Source organism: Eschrichtius robustus, chromosome 4 (assembly GCF_028021215.1).
Source record: "Eschrichtius robustus isolate mEscRob2 chromosome 4, mEscRob2.pri, whole genome shotgun sequence".
NCBI lineage: Eukaryota > Metazoa > Chordata > Mammalia > Artiodactyla > Eschrichtiidae > Eschrichtius > Eschrichtius robustus.
In genome coordinates, this window is record NC_090827.1 from 118,937,385 (window position 1) to 118,953,357 (window position 15,973).

Sequence of the window (15,973 nt, forward strand, 5' to 3'; positions counted from 1 at the left end):
CTTTTGTTACATCTCCAGTTTTTAGCCTGTAGGTTGGCCCCTTTCTCTCTAATCATCCATTGCTCAAGCCAGGAACCTAGAAACAAAGAAAATGGCTAAGAAGCAGCCACTGGAACCTGGAACCAGGCCTACATTACACTTACAAAAATTTGATTTTCTGCAGAAAAAATATTTTGACTCCTACGTTTTTAGAAAGATCTGAAATGGATGACACCAAGCTGTTTGCCTAAAATAATGTCCCAAGCCTGAAATGGAATGGATATTTCCTGAGATTAAAATAGAAACTTGTTTTGCTAACAGAAAACAACTTGGAAATCAAAGAGTCATTTAACTTGAAACCATTATTTTTCCTTTTCTTGCAGAAAATTCCTGTGTTTATACACACTAAGAGATTGAGATAATGAGGTCCCTCTGCCACAGAACTTTCCATTAAAAATTTAAAGTTGGAGAAATCTCAAAAAAACAATAAAGATGGGGGGGGGGAGTTTGTAACGTAACAAACTCATTCAGTAAACATTTATGAGCACCTACTACATGCCAGGCACTAAACAAAGAAACTTGCCCTTGTAGAGTTTGCATTCTAGCAGAAAGAAGACATGCAAAACAAGAAGTAAGCAAATTATACAGGAAACTAGAAGATGAGTGCTTTGGAGAAAAGACAAATTAGAACAGGCAGGGACAGGTTGCAATTTTAAATAGGGTGGTCAAGGTTCGTCTCCACAAAGAGGTGACATATGAGCAAAGACTGAAGTGAGAATGGGAGCCATGCCGATATCTGGGTCCAGGCAGAAGTAACAGTCAACGGCCCGAGGCAAGGGCCATGCCTGGAGTGTGGGAGAAAGGCACGGAGGCCATGGATTAGAGGAGAGGTATGGGAGACCAGATCACCGGCCTGGGCAGTTATTCCGGGTAGGGCTTGGGAAGAGAGGTGACTTGATTGGACTGATGTTTTAACGTGTATTTTAGGTTAATCACTGAGTGTTTTCATTTGAACACAGTCCTTTTATAATACATTTTACTCTGCAATAACAGAGCAATGATGGTTCAAAATGGTTTTCTAAATGATCTCCGCAGTATCGGGCACCACAGGACTGCTAAGTAGTAACCGCCCTCCCTCTCCGGGGGACACGTGCCCCTAAAGGGGCAGCCGTCGCTCTCCTTCTAATGTGCTCATTGTTGAGCTGGCAGAGATGGAAACAGTCTGCACGTCTCTTCTTCAAAATTCGAAAAAGAAGCCAAGCATTTCTTTCGCTTGGTTACAAAATTTTTAAAAATCTGCCTCTGCCAACTCTGCGGGAGAAGCAAACTCCCTGAGTTTGCCTTTGCTAATTTGTCCAAGTCGTGCTGCGGTTTCACTACATGGCAGACACTGCTCAGCTCCAGTCCCACAAACCTCTCTCATCTTGGACTTCGCCCTCCGGTGAAAGCTGCGGCTCGCCCCTTCGATCACCACCTGCTCGGAAGGAACCCGCGGAGCGCGCACCTCCGGCCCGGGCCCCTTTCCTCCCCGGCTCTGACTTTCCTGCCGAGCACCCTGCTCTCCCCAGCCCAGGCCAGGCTCGCAACTTTCCTCCCAGCCTGGCGCTCACCCCGCTTGGCTGGTCCCCAAGAGACGCTGCCTTCCCGCGGCGCCCCCGCCCGCGAGCTTCCCGCAGCCGGGCCGAGCACCCTCACCCCTCACCCGGGGCCCCGAGAGCGGCTAGTCGGGCGCACGCGCGCCCCCCGCCCCTCCCCGCAGGCGGCGCAGCTTCTCCTGCAGCACCTCCCCTCTCGCGGAGGGAGCCGGAGGGGGCTCGGAACGCCGCGCGCAGACCTGCTCCGGCTGCGCGCCGCGCCGCTCTCCTCCGAGAGTGGCAGCAGTAGCCGCGGCGGCCGCAGGGGTTCCCGGCTGCCGCAGCTCCCCGGGGGAGCCGAGCGCGCCCCTCCTGCGAGCCCAGCACCCCCAACCTGCTCGCCGCGCGGGACTCGCCGCCCACCATGGATTTCCTCCTGGCGCTGGTGCTCGGGTCCTCGCTCTATCTGCAGGCGGCCGCGGAGTTCGACGGGAGGTGAGTCGGCCCCCGGGTCGCCCTCTCCTGCTCCATGCAGCGCTAATTTCACACCGCCCTGGGGTTCCCCCTCTCTGCTCTCGGTCCAGAAGTTGGGCCACCGCGCAGCCTCGGCGGGAGGAGAGCCGTCGAGCCGCCCTCTCTACCAGTGGCTGCCCGAGGCCTGGAGGGCGCGCCCCCTGCGCGTCCGGGAACCCCGCCGCGGCTCCCCGGGAGAGGCTGCGCGGCGGCGCGAGCCGCCCACCCCCCGGCTCGGTAAAGAGGGCTGGGAGAGAAGGGAGCCTGGAGCCGGGCGTCTGGGTTCTGAGGGCGCGGGTTAGCCGCCCCGGAGGAGGTGACGCGCGGGACATCCCTTGGCTGGGAAACTCTCGCTCTTGATTTAGACAGCTCGGCGGTGGGGAAACTTCCAGGTGGTCGGGACCAAATCCCGGCTGGGAGCTGTCAGGGCCGCTCACACAAAGGGTGGGGAGAGGAAGCGACTGGGCTTCCGGGGGGGACCTGTTTGCCTCCCCACTTGGTTTTCTTGGCGGGGGTGGGGAACTCTGCGTGCGTGCGTGTGTCTGTGTGGTGTCTGTGTGTCTGTATGCACGCACAGCTCCCGAGACTCAGGGCGAGCCTGACTGCTGCGTGCTCTGACAGGTTCCAACAACCCAAGGCTCTGCTCCGCTCCGCTGTCACTCAGCCGCTCCTCCCGCCGCTGCGCGCGGAGCCCTCTTCCCTGCCGCCGGATCGGCTCCCGCGAGTGTGTGAGTGTGTGAGTGAGTGAGTGTGTGTGTGTGTGTGTGTGTGTGTCGGGAGGGCGTGCTCGGTTTCCCCACCTCGGTGCAATTGCAGACCAGACTCGCCCCGAGCGCCGCTCGCTGCTGCTTGCGCAGAAACTAGGCAGGAGCACCCAGGAGAGTTTTTAACTTGGGTCACACCGCCCTGCAGTCGCCCTCAGGCAACGACCGGCACCCACACTCCCGCCCCCGCGCAGCCGGAAAGACTGCCGCACCTGTTTTTCCTGCAATCTTGGAACGAATCAATCCCACGATTGATTGGTTTTCTTGTACCTGGAAGGAACGGAGGGAAGCCAGTGGAGCGCTGAAGAGAAGAAGCGCAGCCTCTTGTTTACCACCTGGTTGGAGGAAATTGAAAGTTCGTGGTTATTTGTCCTTTGGGCTTGGGGGCATAAGGGGGAGATGGAAGGAAGGGGAATTGAAAAGATTAGGGAACTAAAAAAAACGTGGGTAGCGGCCAGAGGCTGTTTTATTTTATTAAAGTAATTATTTGCCCACATTCGGGTCTGTTGTGCGTTTCTTGCACACATATTTGCAACAAGAAATACATCACATGATTATGCGTAAGATTTCCATACAGCCTTAAAAAGATGTCTAAAACAGACAATTAAAATATTGATCCTCTAGGGGGAAAATGTCATTGAGGTAGGCGTGAATCTAAACAACGAACCGATTTACCAAATAAGGTGCCAAAGTGGAATCCGGTAGTAAATCTTATCCTGAAATCGAGTGCTTGCTTTAGTCCTTATTTACATTAGGGAGGACGGTAACATGAATCGTTGATGCAGGAGAGTTTCAAACCACAAGGACACTTGAGATGTTAGCTACACTTTAAACTCTCCTTGGTTTTATTTAGTCTTCTTTCTCAAGTACATTTTTTTTCTGGGAACTTTTTCTGAAGAAGAGTCATATCTGGAAAAGAGTTCTGTTTCATTTGATTTTGAGAAACCTCCCTTCCTTCTCCTTCCCACATGTACCTGTTATATAAGGCAGAAAAATTTTTTCTTTCTGCTTTGACATGTCTTATTTAATACTTTTCAGTTTAAGGTGTTATCAGTCAAAACTGACTTTCCTCTCAGGAACAGGTGTGGGCCTTTGAGGAATCTTTTATTTCAAGCTTAAGAAACCATCCTGTGAGTGGCAGCCTTGAGAATTCTTGGTTTTAGCTGGTGCTCTTTCCTTGTAAGAAAGGATCTTCCCCTCCCTTCCCCCCCCCCACCCCCCCACTCTTGGGCGGTTGTATCTGCGTTTGTCTGATGTTTGAAATTAGATCATGGCAGAACTATTTCCCTGAAGGTGTGTTATTGTTTTATTTCTTCAGGCATGAAGGAGTCCATAGAAAATTGTTGGGTGTGATTAAAATTTTTTTCTAAAGTAATAACAAAGAGGAAATTATTTTTAATTTCGAAAAGTGTCTTTTTTTAATTCGAATCTTTTTGTTTGGTAGGTGGCCCAGGCAAATAGTGTCATCCATTGGCCTGTGTCGTTATGGTGGGAGGATTGACTGCTGCTGGGCCTGGGCCCGCCGGTCCTGGGGACAGTGTCAGCGTGAGTATCACCCCTGGGACTTCAGCTTCCTTTGAGGGCGGGCTGTCCACCGTCCGTCATGGCTTCGCTCTGCACGTCGGAGGGCTCACTCCTGAGCAAGGCTTGGTGGTGTGGTTCTGACAGAGTCTGCAGTCCCTGATCTCTTATTCTTCCCCTTTCCAACCTGAGCCACCTGTAGGAAGGTGCCAGTTTTGTTATTCACAGAGAGCCACCTAGGATGCTCCTTTTAGCTTTTGTCCCCCATACCTCCAGCTCTTGTTTTTCCCATCAGGCTTACTCTTTTCTTTGCTCCGGGCTCTGAGGTGTGGGTAAGATAATGAGTCTAGACTGTATTTACACTAAATAAACTCTAAACCTTATAGCACTTATAAATTCCTTAAACCATGGCTGTTGTACAAAGTGGCCTATTTGTAAATCTTTTTTTTGAAGTGAGATTGTATTGACTGGCTTCTAAATGGACCACCCAGTATAATCCAATAATACCTCTGGAAAAAAACCCATCACCTTTAAGTTCCATGAGTAATCAATATCATGTAATAAGTGCCCAATCAGAACACTGATTTTTAATTTTACATGATCACAAATGGGTATTTTAATGGTAGAAATCAGAGCCACATCCCAGTATTTTGAGAAATTCATTCCCAGCATTTTATCTGGATCTTAAAATTTTATCCCACTCCCCCTAACAAAAGAATCCACAAACTATCAAGTAAATTTCTGGGATATCTTTGGAGCACGAGGTTGGCATGTCTGGTTAGATAGTGGGAACTGAGTTGGGTGCCATATATCCCAGTGTTTACTGCTGATGAGAAAGGGGCTTAGAGAAAGAGGGAAGGATAGTTAAGTCTGGAGCTGGAAAGGTAGGAGCCTGCCTTAGGGAAGTGCTGGCAGGATGAGGAATCAGGTAAATTTCAGTTTGGAAAGCTAGGCACTCCCTCAGCTATTTCAGTCTTTGAGAACTGTGTGTGATGCCTGTCCTTTGTGAAGGAGGGAGAGTGACAGTCCCAGGTTGACCTCTCTGGTTAGGGACGGAAAGGTAAAGGGGATTGAAGTTGGTCTACCTGCTCCCTGCAAGCCACTGGGCCAGACTTTTTGCACAGTTGGGTCATTGCTGCTTTTTATAAAGGCAGATGGTGGTAACTCCAGTTTTCAGTAAACAAAAGAACTAGGTAAAGGTTCTGTGCCCCCACTGGTTAGTCTATTCCCATTGTTTTTAAGGGAAGATGGTCAAAAAAGAAGAATGGTACCTGGTGAAATAAAGTCTTATGCCACAGGGCCAGAGGTATTTGCACAGCTGGAGGCCACAGGTGTGGAACTTGAAGAGCAATCCGGTGTTGATAAGCAAAGGGTGAAGAGAGGATTCTTCTCTTGACCCAATACACACACCTCTCCTGCATAAAAAATAAGTAGTTTCTTTGCAGGAAGGGAGACAGTTTCCTCATCCTTCACTGCCTTCATTTTCAGGACACTCCCAGAGCAAATGTTGCAGTGCTTTGGGTGTGCACAGGCCGCCAGCCCCACCCAGGACAAGGCTGCCTGGCAGAGTGCCCTGAGCTCAGTGGAGTACACCTTCCATGAAGGCAGCGTGTCAGGGCAGTCGGCAGAAGCACGCGGAGGAGTATATTTGCACTCTGCCAGATGTGCTAAAAGAATTCCGCGGAGAAAACTCTATCTCTTAGAGGTTCATCAACTGCGGAATTCCCCAGAAAGAACCTCTAGGAGCTGTTTTATGTCTCTTTACCTTGGAATTAAATTTTCTCTAATATACACTGACTTGGCAGTTCTGAATTTGAATGAGTTTAAAGACCTTTGAAAGGTCCAGTGGCATTACAAAACTTAAACATCCAAGTGATTTCCTAGCATTCCACTTTCTGCACAGTAGCTTTCCCAGCAGATATGGGACACTATTCTGTTATTTTCTATACCTTCATTTTGTTTCTAAAAGACTGCACAGTGGTCAAATATAGTATTGGATAGTACTTATCTTTTCCTTCCTGTTATTGAATCTGAGGAAGCTACAACATGGCATGAGGTAATTACTGAAATGGTAATAAATGCGTAAGGTGATCCTGCACAAATCACAGTTTACCTTAGATTTGGTGGAAGTTTGAGAGGCAGCATAATGGAGGGAACGTGGACTCTGGAGCTAGATTGCCTGGGTTTAAATTAGTTCCACCTCTTATTAGCTGTGTGACCTTGAGCAGGTCATTCAATCCCTCTGTGCTTTATTTTCCTCATCACTAAAATGCATCTAAAATAGTACAATACCTCCTAGGACCACAACACAGCTTAAGTAAGTTATGATTTGTAAAGCGCGTAAAACTACTCCTGGCACAGAGTAAACACTGTTATGTGTGTTTGATGAAATTAAAGAAATGTAAAGGACTACTGCTACTGACACAGTGTTCTGGGATGGGACATACCCATGCTATCAGATTCTTTGTTCTTTAGGCATGATATATGCATTTTTGCATTTATACTGCTGAAATAAAAAAATGGTTCCAAGGTTCTGTGTTGCAATAAAACAAAATGCCTTTAAACTAAAAAGGGCCAGATGGATCTTTACCATTAATATTACAGATGGCAGAGTTGTAAAAATGAGTTCAAAGATGGATGCTTCCTTGTCTGTGTTTTATTTTTGCAGAACCTCAGATGGTCCAAATGTCTCTTGCCAGTTCAGAGATCCCCCTGTCTTTGTTTTGGTGTAAACAGGTAGAGGAATGTGGGAGAGGAGGTCAACTCAGAGTGGGAAGGAAGAACAGTGGCAAAACGAGGCTTGTAGGGGACAAATGGAAAACTCCTGATTAGTTTTTAAAGAAAGCTTTTGTGAAATTAAAACCTTTGTCACTATATTTATTCAAGGAAAATACCTTGCTATTCGTTAACAGTTACATCTGGTAATGGATTACCTATAAAAATTCCAAATAGCTTCTGGGAAATCTAATGTGAAAAATGTTTTTGCCTTCCTGACCCTTAGATAATCTCAGAGTTCTTTTTCCCATAAGGAGCATTCTCCCTTCCTTAGCAAAAGTGCCCTGGTTCTCTTTTTTCTGAATGATTTACTTTGGAATTTTCCTTCAAATCAGCACAGCAAAGCAAAAGGAAACTGTTCCCACCTGCATGTAGAAGCTCCCAATTTATCCCTTAGAAGATGTGTAAGTTGGGGGAGACCATACCCTCATTGTACTACTTGTCAGGTCTCACACCCTAGAGCACTGACCCTTGGGTGAGTGTTTACTTCCATTTGGTTGAGCATACGTGAGACATATTGACTCAATATTCGTGTGAGTCGAGTATATGTATTTACACAAAACATGCTGCATTTCATTTTCACTTGCTGCCCCCCTTTCCATGGACTTGTTGGGAGAAGACAACGAACATGGCAGGGGGCTTGCGTTGCCCAGCCTCGCTCCTGCCTCACCAAGTCCAGCCACAAAGCCCTGCTCAGCCAGACTTCCCGCCCTTCCCTCTGGGACTGAGGAAGGAAGGACCAGACCTGCTACCCAAACAGGCACAGGAGCTGTCCTTCTGCTTCCCGCCTGTGCCACCCAATATTCCCGCCCCGCTGGCGAAAGCATGACCTATTCCAGACATAGGCAGGTTATGTTTTCATTGTTCTTTTAGAGATCATACCCGTACCTTCTTAATATCCTTTGATTCTTTGTTCTATGTTCTTGACTTAAAAACAGATCTCTACACGTTGAGAATTCAATATTGGGTTTTCCAGTTAATCGTCTTGGGCTTTACCTTTATTGACTATTGATATGGCTCTTGATTGTAAAGGGAAAATTTCTTAATATGTTTGTAACACACCGATGCTTCCATATTTACAGCACACAGCACCTTAATCACTTAGATTATCACAAAATACTTGTTTCTTGCTCTGTAGTTATTTTATTTAACTTCCTTAACTTTTCCATCTTGTTAATGGCACATTTCGTTTTAATTATTTTAACAATTTCTATACTCCAAGTGGAGATCTCTGTAACAAAGGTTTCTCAGGGTTTGTATACCTGATTTTAAAAAGCCATGTATTCAGTGGAAACAGTTCTTAACTAAAAGCACTAAACAATTTGGGACAGCTGAGTGGAGCCCTGACTTTTGTACCTGATTAGCTATTTAACATTTCTCAGCTGCAGTTTTCTTATTTTACAAGTGGATCTCTAAGGTGCCCTGCAGCTCTAAACCCCATCTGAGAACTTCCTTAATATTGAAAAGGCTATATAGGGTCTAGATATTGCATTTCTGTATGGTTGTCTTTCTGTTTACTTGGACATTTGGCTCTATCTGTGGCTATAACAATAGTGTTTCTGTTGAAAGCACTTTGTAAAGGTATGAAGAACAACTCAAAATACAACTAGGTTTCAACAAAGCTATTCAGTTCCTGAGTTCTTTGGCTGTCATTGAGCAATTTGTGGTTTTTGAAAGAATTTATATAAATTAAGATGGTTTTGTATCATTTTTCCTTAAGACCAGGCAAAATGCAGGTGTTTTGTTATGTTTCTTTGGAGATTTTGGTGAGAAGTGAAACCTACTCCTAGAGTTTGCTTTATTAGTTCTAAACCTTGTTTTCTCCTCCCTCCTCTCTGAAGTTAGTAAAGGCTACAACTGTACAATTGCCATGTAAAGTGAAAATTCTGGATTTTTATCAGCGCTAGATAAACTTATAGGTTAGTGCAACTTAAGGACTGAGAAACAGTAATTCATTCTGAAACTGTTTTTGGAGTTGTCGTATAATTTCACTTGGATAATGTATGTTATGGCTGATGATCGTGGACCACTAGAAAGAATGATGAACAAATCATTGAATTATTTATTTCTGTATTTCAAATGAAATGGTTATTAGTTTAAGCAGAGAATTTTGATTTGGTAAGTGAAACATTTAAATTTCATATTTCATTCCTTATTCATATCTGGGTTCAGGAATCAGCCTCTTAAAAGGAACATGATTTTTAAATTTTTGCTCCCTATGTTGGTCATTGATTTCCTGTTCCTAGTCACAAAAGTATATAGATTACACCCTTCTTTGATTTTTTGGATTTTGAGTACTTTCTTTAAAATAGTTAAGAGTAAACAAGAAACATTGGAAGTGACTTTGAAGGCCACACATGGTGTTCCCCTACTATTCCTAGTGAGTGCCTTTCCATTAGCAGTGAACAACTATGGCAACCTCCACTGGCCATGAATCAGAATTTTATAGATGAAGCAGTTTCTTACATCCATACAACCGTGCGCGCTCCAGGAGTAATTGGGAATCTCAAGGCAGGTTGTGCTGCTCAGAGCCGTGTTGAAGATTGCCAGCAGGTCCCAGGCCAGCTTAATGGAGCTGAGCATGCTTCACTGTCTTAATGTTTATCAGCTTCCTCCTCTAATTTTGGGGTGAGAATGCAAAATCTCATGTTTTATTTTTTGAGGTAGGAATAAATGCAAAGCAGTGGACAATCTTATAACTACTTTCAGCGCTAAACCTGAATCTCCAAATCCTTAGGAAGTCAGTTTTTTGATTAAGATTATCCAACCACCACTTTCCATGAAAAGGGTAAGAACAGCATGTACTTTGGGTGACTTCCAGTGGTCTTGGAATGCAGATTCCAAACTAGAATCAGTGTTGAAGAAGTTTGACCTTTTTCCGTAGGTAGTTTTGGAGTATGTGTCGTCTTGAGAGTTAAGGTTCACAGAAATTACCTTGTTCCTTCATTCTTTCCCCCCATTAGGACTGATCTTTATATCATACTGTTGAGAGCTACTAATTTCCTAAGATCCCCTCATAAATTAATCTGGGCAGGTCTTAACCTTTACGGGCTAGAAATTTTAGCACTTCTCAGGCTGGGAGGTCAGGTCAAGTAAAGGGAAGCCCTTCAGTGGCTGCAAGTTCAGCTTCTCCATCTGCCCTCCAATACCTGCCACGAGGAGATGCTGCCTGAAAGCGCACGTGCGCGTACACCTGGTCCTGAGGAGCCGCTTCCAGCCCAGAAACAGCACTTTGCTACTGGGAAACTTTTTGATAAGCTTTGGAAAATGTAGGTGTGCTTCCCACACCCCCTTCTGTAGCAATTGTAATGGTGGTTTTCATGTTATATGCATTTTCAGTCAGTTGAATCAATTGCATGCTTTTAAAGCGAATCCAGAGATGCTGAGTGATTCCCTGCAGTTTCCTTCAGTGAGTAATGGAAGATATTCATCACAGGGGCTGTGCCTTCATCACGGGGGAGATGAAAGGGAACGAGAGAAGGGTTATAATGGTCTAATCCTCATCACTCCTCCCCTCCCCCACCACCATAACAGACACTTTTGCCCCTTTCCCACCGATTTTGTGCAGGCTTAACAATTTTCCCATCAGTCTTTTAAAACTATTTGTTTTATAAGAGAAAATGCGTTCATCGCCTCAAATACCCCTCCTTAGAGCAATAAATGTTACCAGGTTTTTGTATACCTTTCAGAAATACTTTACGTACTTATGGGTAAATTCTTATGTATCATATATATATATATATATTTTTTTCTTATATATAGCAGGCTATATACAGCATTTTACCTTCTTTTTCCTAAAAATGCATCTTGAAAGACTTTCTTTATCATCAGCACATGAAGAGCCTGCTTACTTTTTTATGGCTGTGTAGCATTCCACTGTATGGCTATCCATAATTTGTTAACCAGTTTCTTATTGGTGGACATTTATGTTGATTCTAAGCTTTTGCTAACACAGTTCTGAAATAAGCAACCTTAAACATACATTGAAACAAATACTGTTCTGCAAGATAACTTTTATATGTGGTCAAATGACATATACAGTTGTAATTTTGACCAGGTGGCCAATGGTTTCTTCCTTGGTAGTAAGCAGGTAAATGAAAGACTGGATTGCAATGCTGATTTAAGGTTCTGACAATTCCACATCCTGAATCTGATCTGTTGCTTGACTCTAGGATGCTCTAATCCCTACTCTTTCCCAAAAAACCCCTCTGACAAGTCAGTGAAGGTCCCTCTGCCCCCATTTTTCATCTGTTTAATCTTGGACTAGAGGCAACTGGTTGGGAGGATGGGGTGAGGTTGTCCATCAGCCAGGATCCCCACCTGGCATCCTGCCTGTCAGTTGTCTACTCTTTATGGATGTGAGGTCCTTTTTACTTATAAGAAAGACTCATACATTCTTTTAGGAATTGCTTAATTCGTTGACCTTTTATTATGTTTATAGTTCAGCCGTAATTTTTACAGCTATGTATATAGTGTTTGCTTTTTTACTAGACCCATTACGTGTTAGGGAGAAGTATGTAGAATTTTGATACCTGAATAAAGTTTTTTGGGACACCTGCTATGACATGAGTATTTTCAGGAAATATTAGACTATTGTACCAAGATACTTTTAAAAAGTGACTTTGAAACTCTAGGGGTGGGACTTCCCTGGCAGTCCAGTGGTTAGGACTCTGCACTTTTACTGCCAAGGACCCAGGTTCAATCCCTGGTCAAGGAACTAAGATCCCACAAGCCATGCGGCGTGGCCAAAGGGGTAAAAAAAAAAAAAAAAAAAAAAAACTGTAGGGGCATATCATTTCCATTAGTTACTCTAATCCTTATTCCAATTATATCTTAAGTCATCTTATTTTTAAAAATTAAGAAATGTGTGCATAAGTTAAAAATTAAAAGAACCAGATTGGGAGAGAGAGAAGGCAGTGAAGGTAAGTCTTTCTAACTTCTCTGTTTTCCTGACACCTAGTTCCAACCTCCAGCAGGCCACCACTGTTCCCTGTTGATCTTTGCAGAGATTTCTAGGCATTTCAAAAATTTTCCTTGTTCATAAAATGATGGCACGAAGTAAAACTAGTCTGTACCTTCTTTTTTCATGTAATGTTACATTTTGGAGGCTAGTCCTTATCAATTCATGTAAACCTGACTCATTCTTTTAAATATGGATATACCATAATTAATTTTAAATTAATTAATTTAAAAATCCCCTATTTATGTACATTTAGGTGGTTTTCAATATTTTGTTTTTACAAAATATGCTGTAGTAAATATCTTTACACGTTCATCATCACTTATATATACAGATATGGGACAGATAGTCATCCTATTTTTATGTAAGTACAATTGTTGAAGAGCTCTCATTTTATTTTTATAAATTTTCTTATATAAAATATGTAACTTAAAGGCGATTAAATCATGGATAATATTACAGAGTGGAAACCTTCCATTCAGTCATTTTCTATTTTTGATTCCTTAGAAGATACCTTAAAAAACGAATAGAATGGATTTATTTCTATGTTTTTATGCCCTACCTTGTTTGGGAAAGGATGTGAAGTGGCTTCCAGGAATGAATGCAGTAAAATAGGAGGATAGAATTAACAATGGCTAGAGGAAGAAAAAAGGATAGAGTAAAAGGTAAGATGTTGGGAGGCGAGTTAATAAGTGCAGATATGTAAGCCATAGGATTTAAATTGTTTCATAATTTGGCTCTTAGTTTCTGCTAGCCAAAGGAAAAAGGGAAGTTTCATTGCGTATATAATTCATGTTGTTTGTTAGGGAAAAATCAAGCCAGTTATTTGGGGAAATTATGGCTTTTCCCACATATAGTACTGAAAAAAGACTTTCATGTGGTCTTCAGAGAGTGGGGTTGAATGATGGAGTGGAAGGGGCTACAGCAACGTTTTTATCATGAAGCAAGTGGTGGTTTTGTAAAGCTGTTCCATAGAAGAGCCTCCAACCTAAGAAGAGGCCCTTACTCTAGAACTGCAGTTCATAGAAAACTATTTTACAAGCAGCTTAAGAAACGTTATACATACTTAGCTTTCTGATGACTCAGCTTGATTCAGCCCAGAATATCTAGCAGTGATGGGTGAACTGTATAGTATAGGGCTTTGGGTGGACAATTCCAGGCTAGACAAAAGACAGTTTCAAGTTGGGATCTCTAACAATGTCAAGTTTGCTGTAATATTAATTCAAAGCTAGTCCATATATTTTTTCTTTTTTTTTTTTCAGCCCATGTATTTTAAAAATCAGTCAGCAGTTGATGGAGTTGGTACCCAGAGGCATTGGGAATGGAATACAGATAGGTGTCTCCTAGGATCCAGTATTAGGAGACTCTGCAAAGAAATCAGTGGGAGAATTTTTTGTATCAATTTTGTATGAGTTAATTATTTTTGTATTCATTGAATATCAGTATAGAAAGTCATTACCATTTTGTATGTACTTACTCATTTTCATGCAAATTATAACTTGGGGTAAGAGGTGAGGCACAAACATTGCTTCCAGGAATCATTTATCCTGCTTATGCTGTTACATGGAATAAGGGCCAGTGAGCCCAGGAACAACAAAATCTTTGAGCAGTGCTCATTTCCCCAAAGCTCCTGATTGTTATAGGTGTGCAAAGGAGCCCAAGTGACCCTTAGTTTTTATTCTAGTTCATCTGGATCTCATGGAGGGCTGCTTTAAATAAGCCACTGAGGCCTGAATAGACTCAAAGCAGAGTCTCATGTCACCGTCCAGACACAAACTTAACTTGTTTTCACTGGGGTATGAGGAAAGGTTAATCCTCATGCACTCCTGAAGCTCCATTGGCAATGGAACCTGAAACTCTGGGGTACATATGCCCTAGGAGAATCTCTCTCTCTCAAAAAAAAAAAAGAAAAAGGCTCAACATGATGTGTCTGGAGAGGGCCCCAATCCAGTAAGTGCCCCATCTCCTTGGGAGAAAGGGACTTTGAATGCCTTTCCCCAGAGATCAGCACCAACCAAGAATCTAACCTGTCCAAGAATTGTCACCCTATATCAACCTGGAGGGGAGCCAAGGAGTTTACATTGCCAGGGCCAAGATCTTACATTTCTTTGTGGGAATAAATAAATGATCAGTTCTCAAATATAATAGACTGTAGCCAAGATAATTTCTCTTGAAAAAATTTCAAAGTGATATCAATCGCTGACCATAGAAAAATACTGTAGCATAGGCCTGATGTGATTGACAGTGCATCCCTGGGAATCTACCAGAGACAATTGGTTTCAAAATGTATATCTAGTTACTTAAAAATCATCAGTGTGTTACAAGGTATAGAGTTCAATTAAGTAATATCAAATATAAAGAAATTTATATTTGTGCATTTTAAATTATCTTTAGTGCATTTTAATGCACTAAAGCTTCATTTTAAATTTTCCAATTTCATCACGTAATTACTACTAGTGCCTAGTTGAGATAATTATGGTCATAATATAAATACTAATAAAATTCCTAATAAAGCCAGCATAAAAGAGTACGTTACAGCCTAGATGTGATAAAGTATTATTATGTATGGTAAAATAGTGTAGATATCCATGTGTTATTACATATTCTTTCATAGATAGTCTCAAGAATTTTCGTTTTAACTTAGCCTGATGAAACACTGTTAAGTCAACTTGTTATTCTTAGGTCTGATAGAAGGAAAAAGAGATATGAATAATCAAATTGGTTTCGTAGCTTTATAATATAGTAGTTGATTTTGTAGAAGAAACAGTTTTCCTCCTAATTATATTTAATTAGAAGCCCTCATTTTCTGCCATATATTAACCAAAGGCTGGAGACAGCCTTGGTAGGTATTAGATGCTGGGGAAAGCCAACTTGAGACTAAGGATTTGCTGTAGGTGATTTGCATGAGGATAGTCTAGAATCAAATAAATTTTAAAACTGAACACTTCATTTGGTTAGTATCTCTTTAATGGTCCTGTAGATTAATGATATAAATTCTCCAAAACTGACATTGTTTTCCTATTATAACATCATCAGATCACAAGGTTAAGGTTGTCTTTTGTAAATATTACTGACTTATTCTGAACTTTTAGAACTATGTCATCACAGTTTAAATTTGTGCTAATGTACACAAAAGAAACTATTAGACATTCCTGGATTTATGCTTACTTTGCCAAAAACAGTGTTGTTTTTCAAAAATCTCTAGCCTTGTATTTATAGATCAGAGTTTTCAAACTCAGTTTCTGTGAAAAATCCCTAAATGGTCAAAGGTGTGTGTTTAGCACACAGACTAACTCCTTGGATAGATTTTCCGAACATAAGCTTCTTGCCACCCAAAATATTTTGCTAAAGCCTTTGTTACCTCCTATTTTATTTTAATGTTAAGATTTTGTAGGTACTTAGTAACTATCTGCCAAATGCTTTCATGCCAACAAATAGCAAATAATAGAAAAACACAAATTGCAGCTCATGCTTAAGTGTGTTTTTTTTAATGTACATGGATGTTTAGAGTTGATTTTATATTATATAACTTACTGTGGCAATAGTTTCTACTGGGTAAATTGTCCCAAGCTCATCTGATTACATAAATATTTCGTGGTGTTTCATATAGATAATGGTTTCAAGTTCTTTTGTCCCTTGGATTGAGTTTTTAAATCAAAACTCAATTGAGTTTTTACTGATGAATTAAAAGGTTCATTGCATCTTGGTGTCTATGTATGGCCAAAAATTAGGATATTCCCCTGTATAGTTTATTTCCTAATTAAGGCAGAATTGTGTTTTTTTGAAACAGGTAAATTGGGGGAGAAAATATAAAATTATGAAGAAATTATTTGTAGATTTGTTAAATGTTCTGTTCTCTAATCTTGTGTTGAGGTCTGATGAATGCT

General features: G+C 42.2%; 1 protein-coding gene and 1 non-coding gene across 8 annotated transcripts in view; both read left to right on the forward strand.

The window, feature by feature from the left end:
- The first annotated feature begins 1,794 nt into the window (after positions 1-1,794).
- Positions 1,795-15,973, forward strand: part of NPNT (nephronectin) — a 73,654-nt gene continuing 59,475 nt past the window's right edge. For all 7 annotated transcript variants that reach the window (XR_011073943.1, XM_068543267.1, XM_068543263.1 and 4 more), the window contains exons 1-2: positions 1,795-2,048; positions 4,275-4,375. Coding sequence is in view for 6 of the 7 variants with exons in the window: in XM_068543267.1 (XP_068399368.1) it covers positions 1,978-2,048; positions 4,275-4,375 (172 nt within the window). In the remaining variant the exon portion in view is untranslated. The remainder of the gene's footprint in view (positions 2,049-4,274; positions 4,376-15,973) is intronic.
- Positions 11,771-11,843, forward strand: TRNAK-UUU (transfer RNA lysine (anticodon UUU)). The gene has a single exon. It is a non-coding gene; the product is annotated as a tRNA-Lys (tRNA).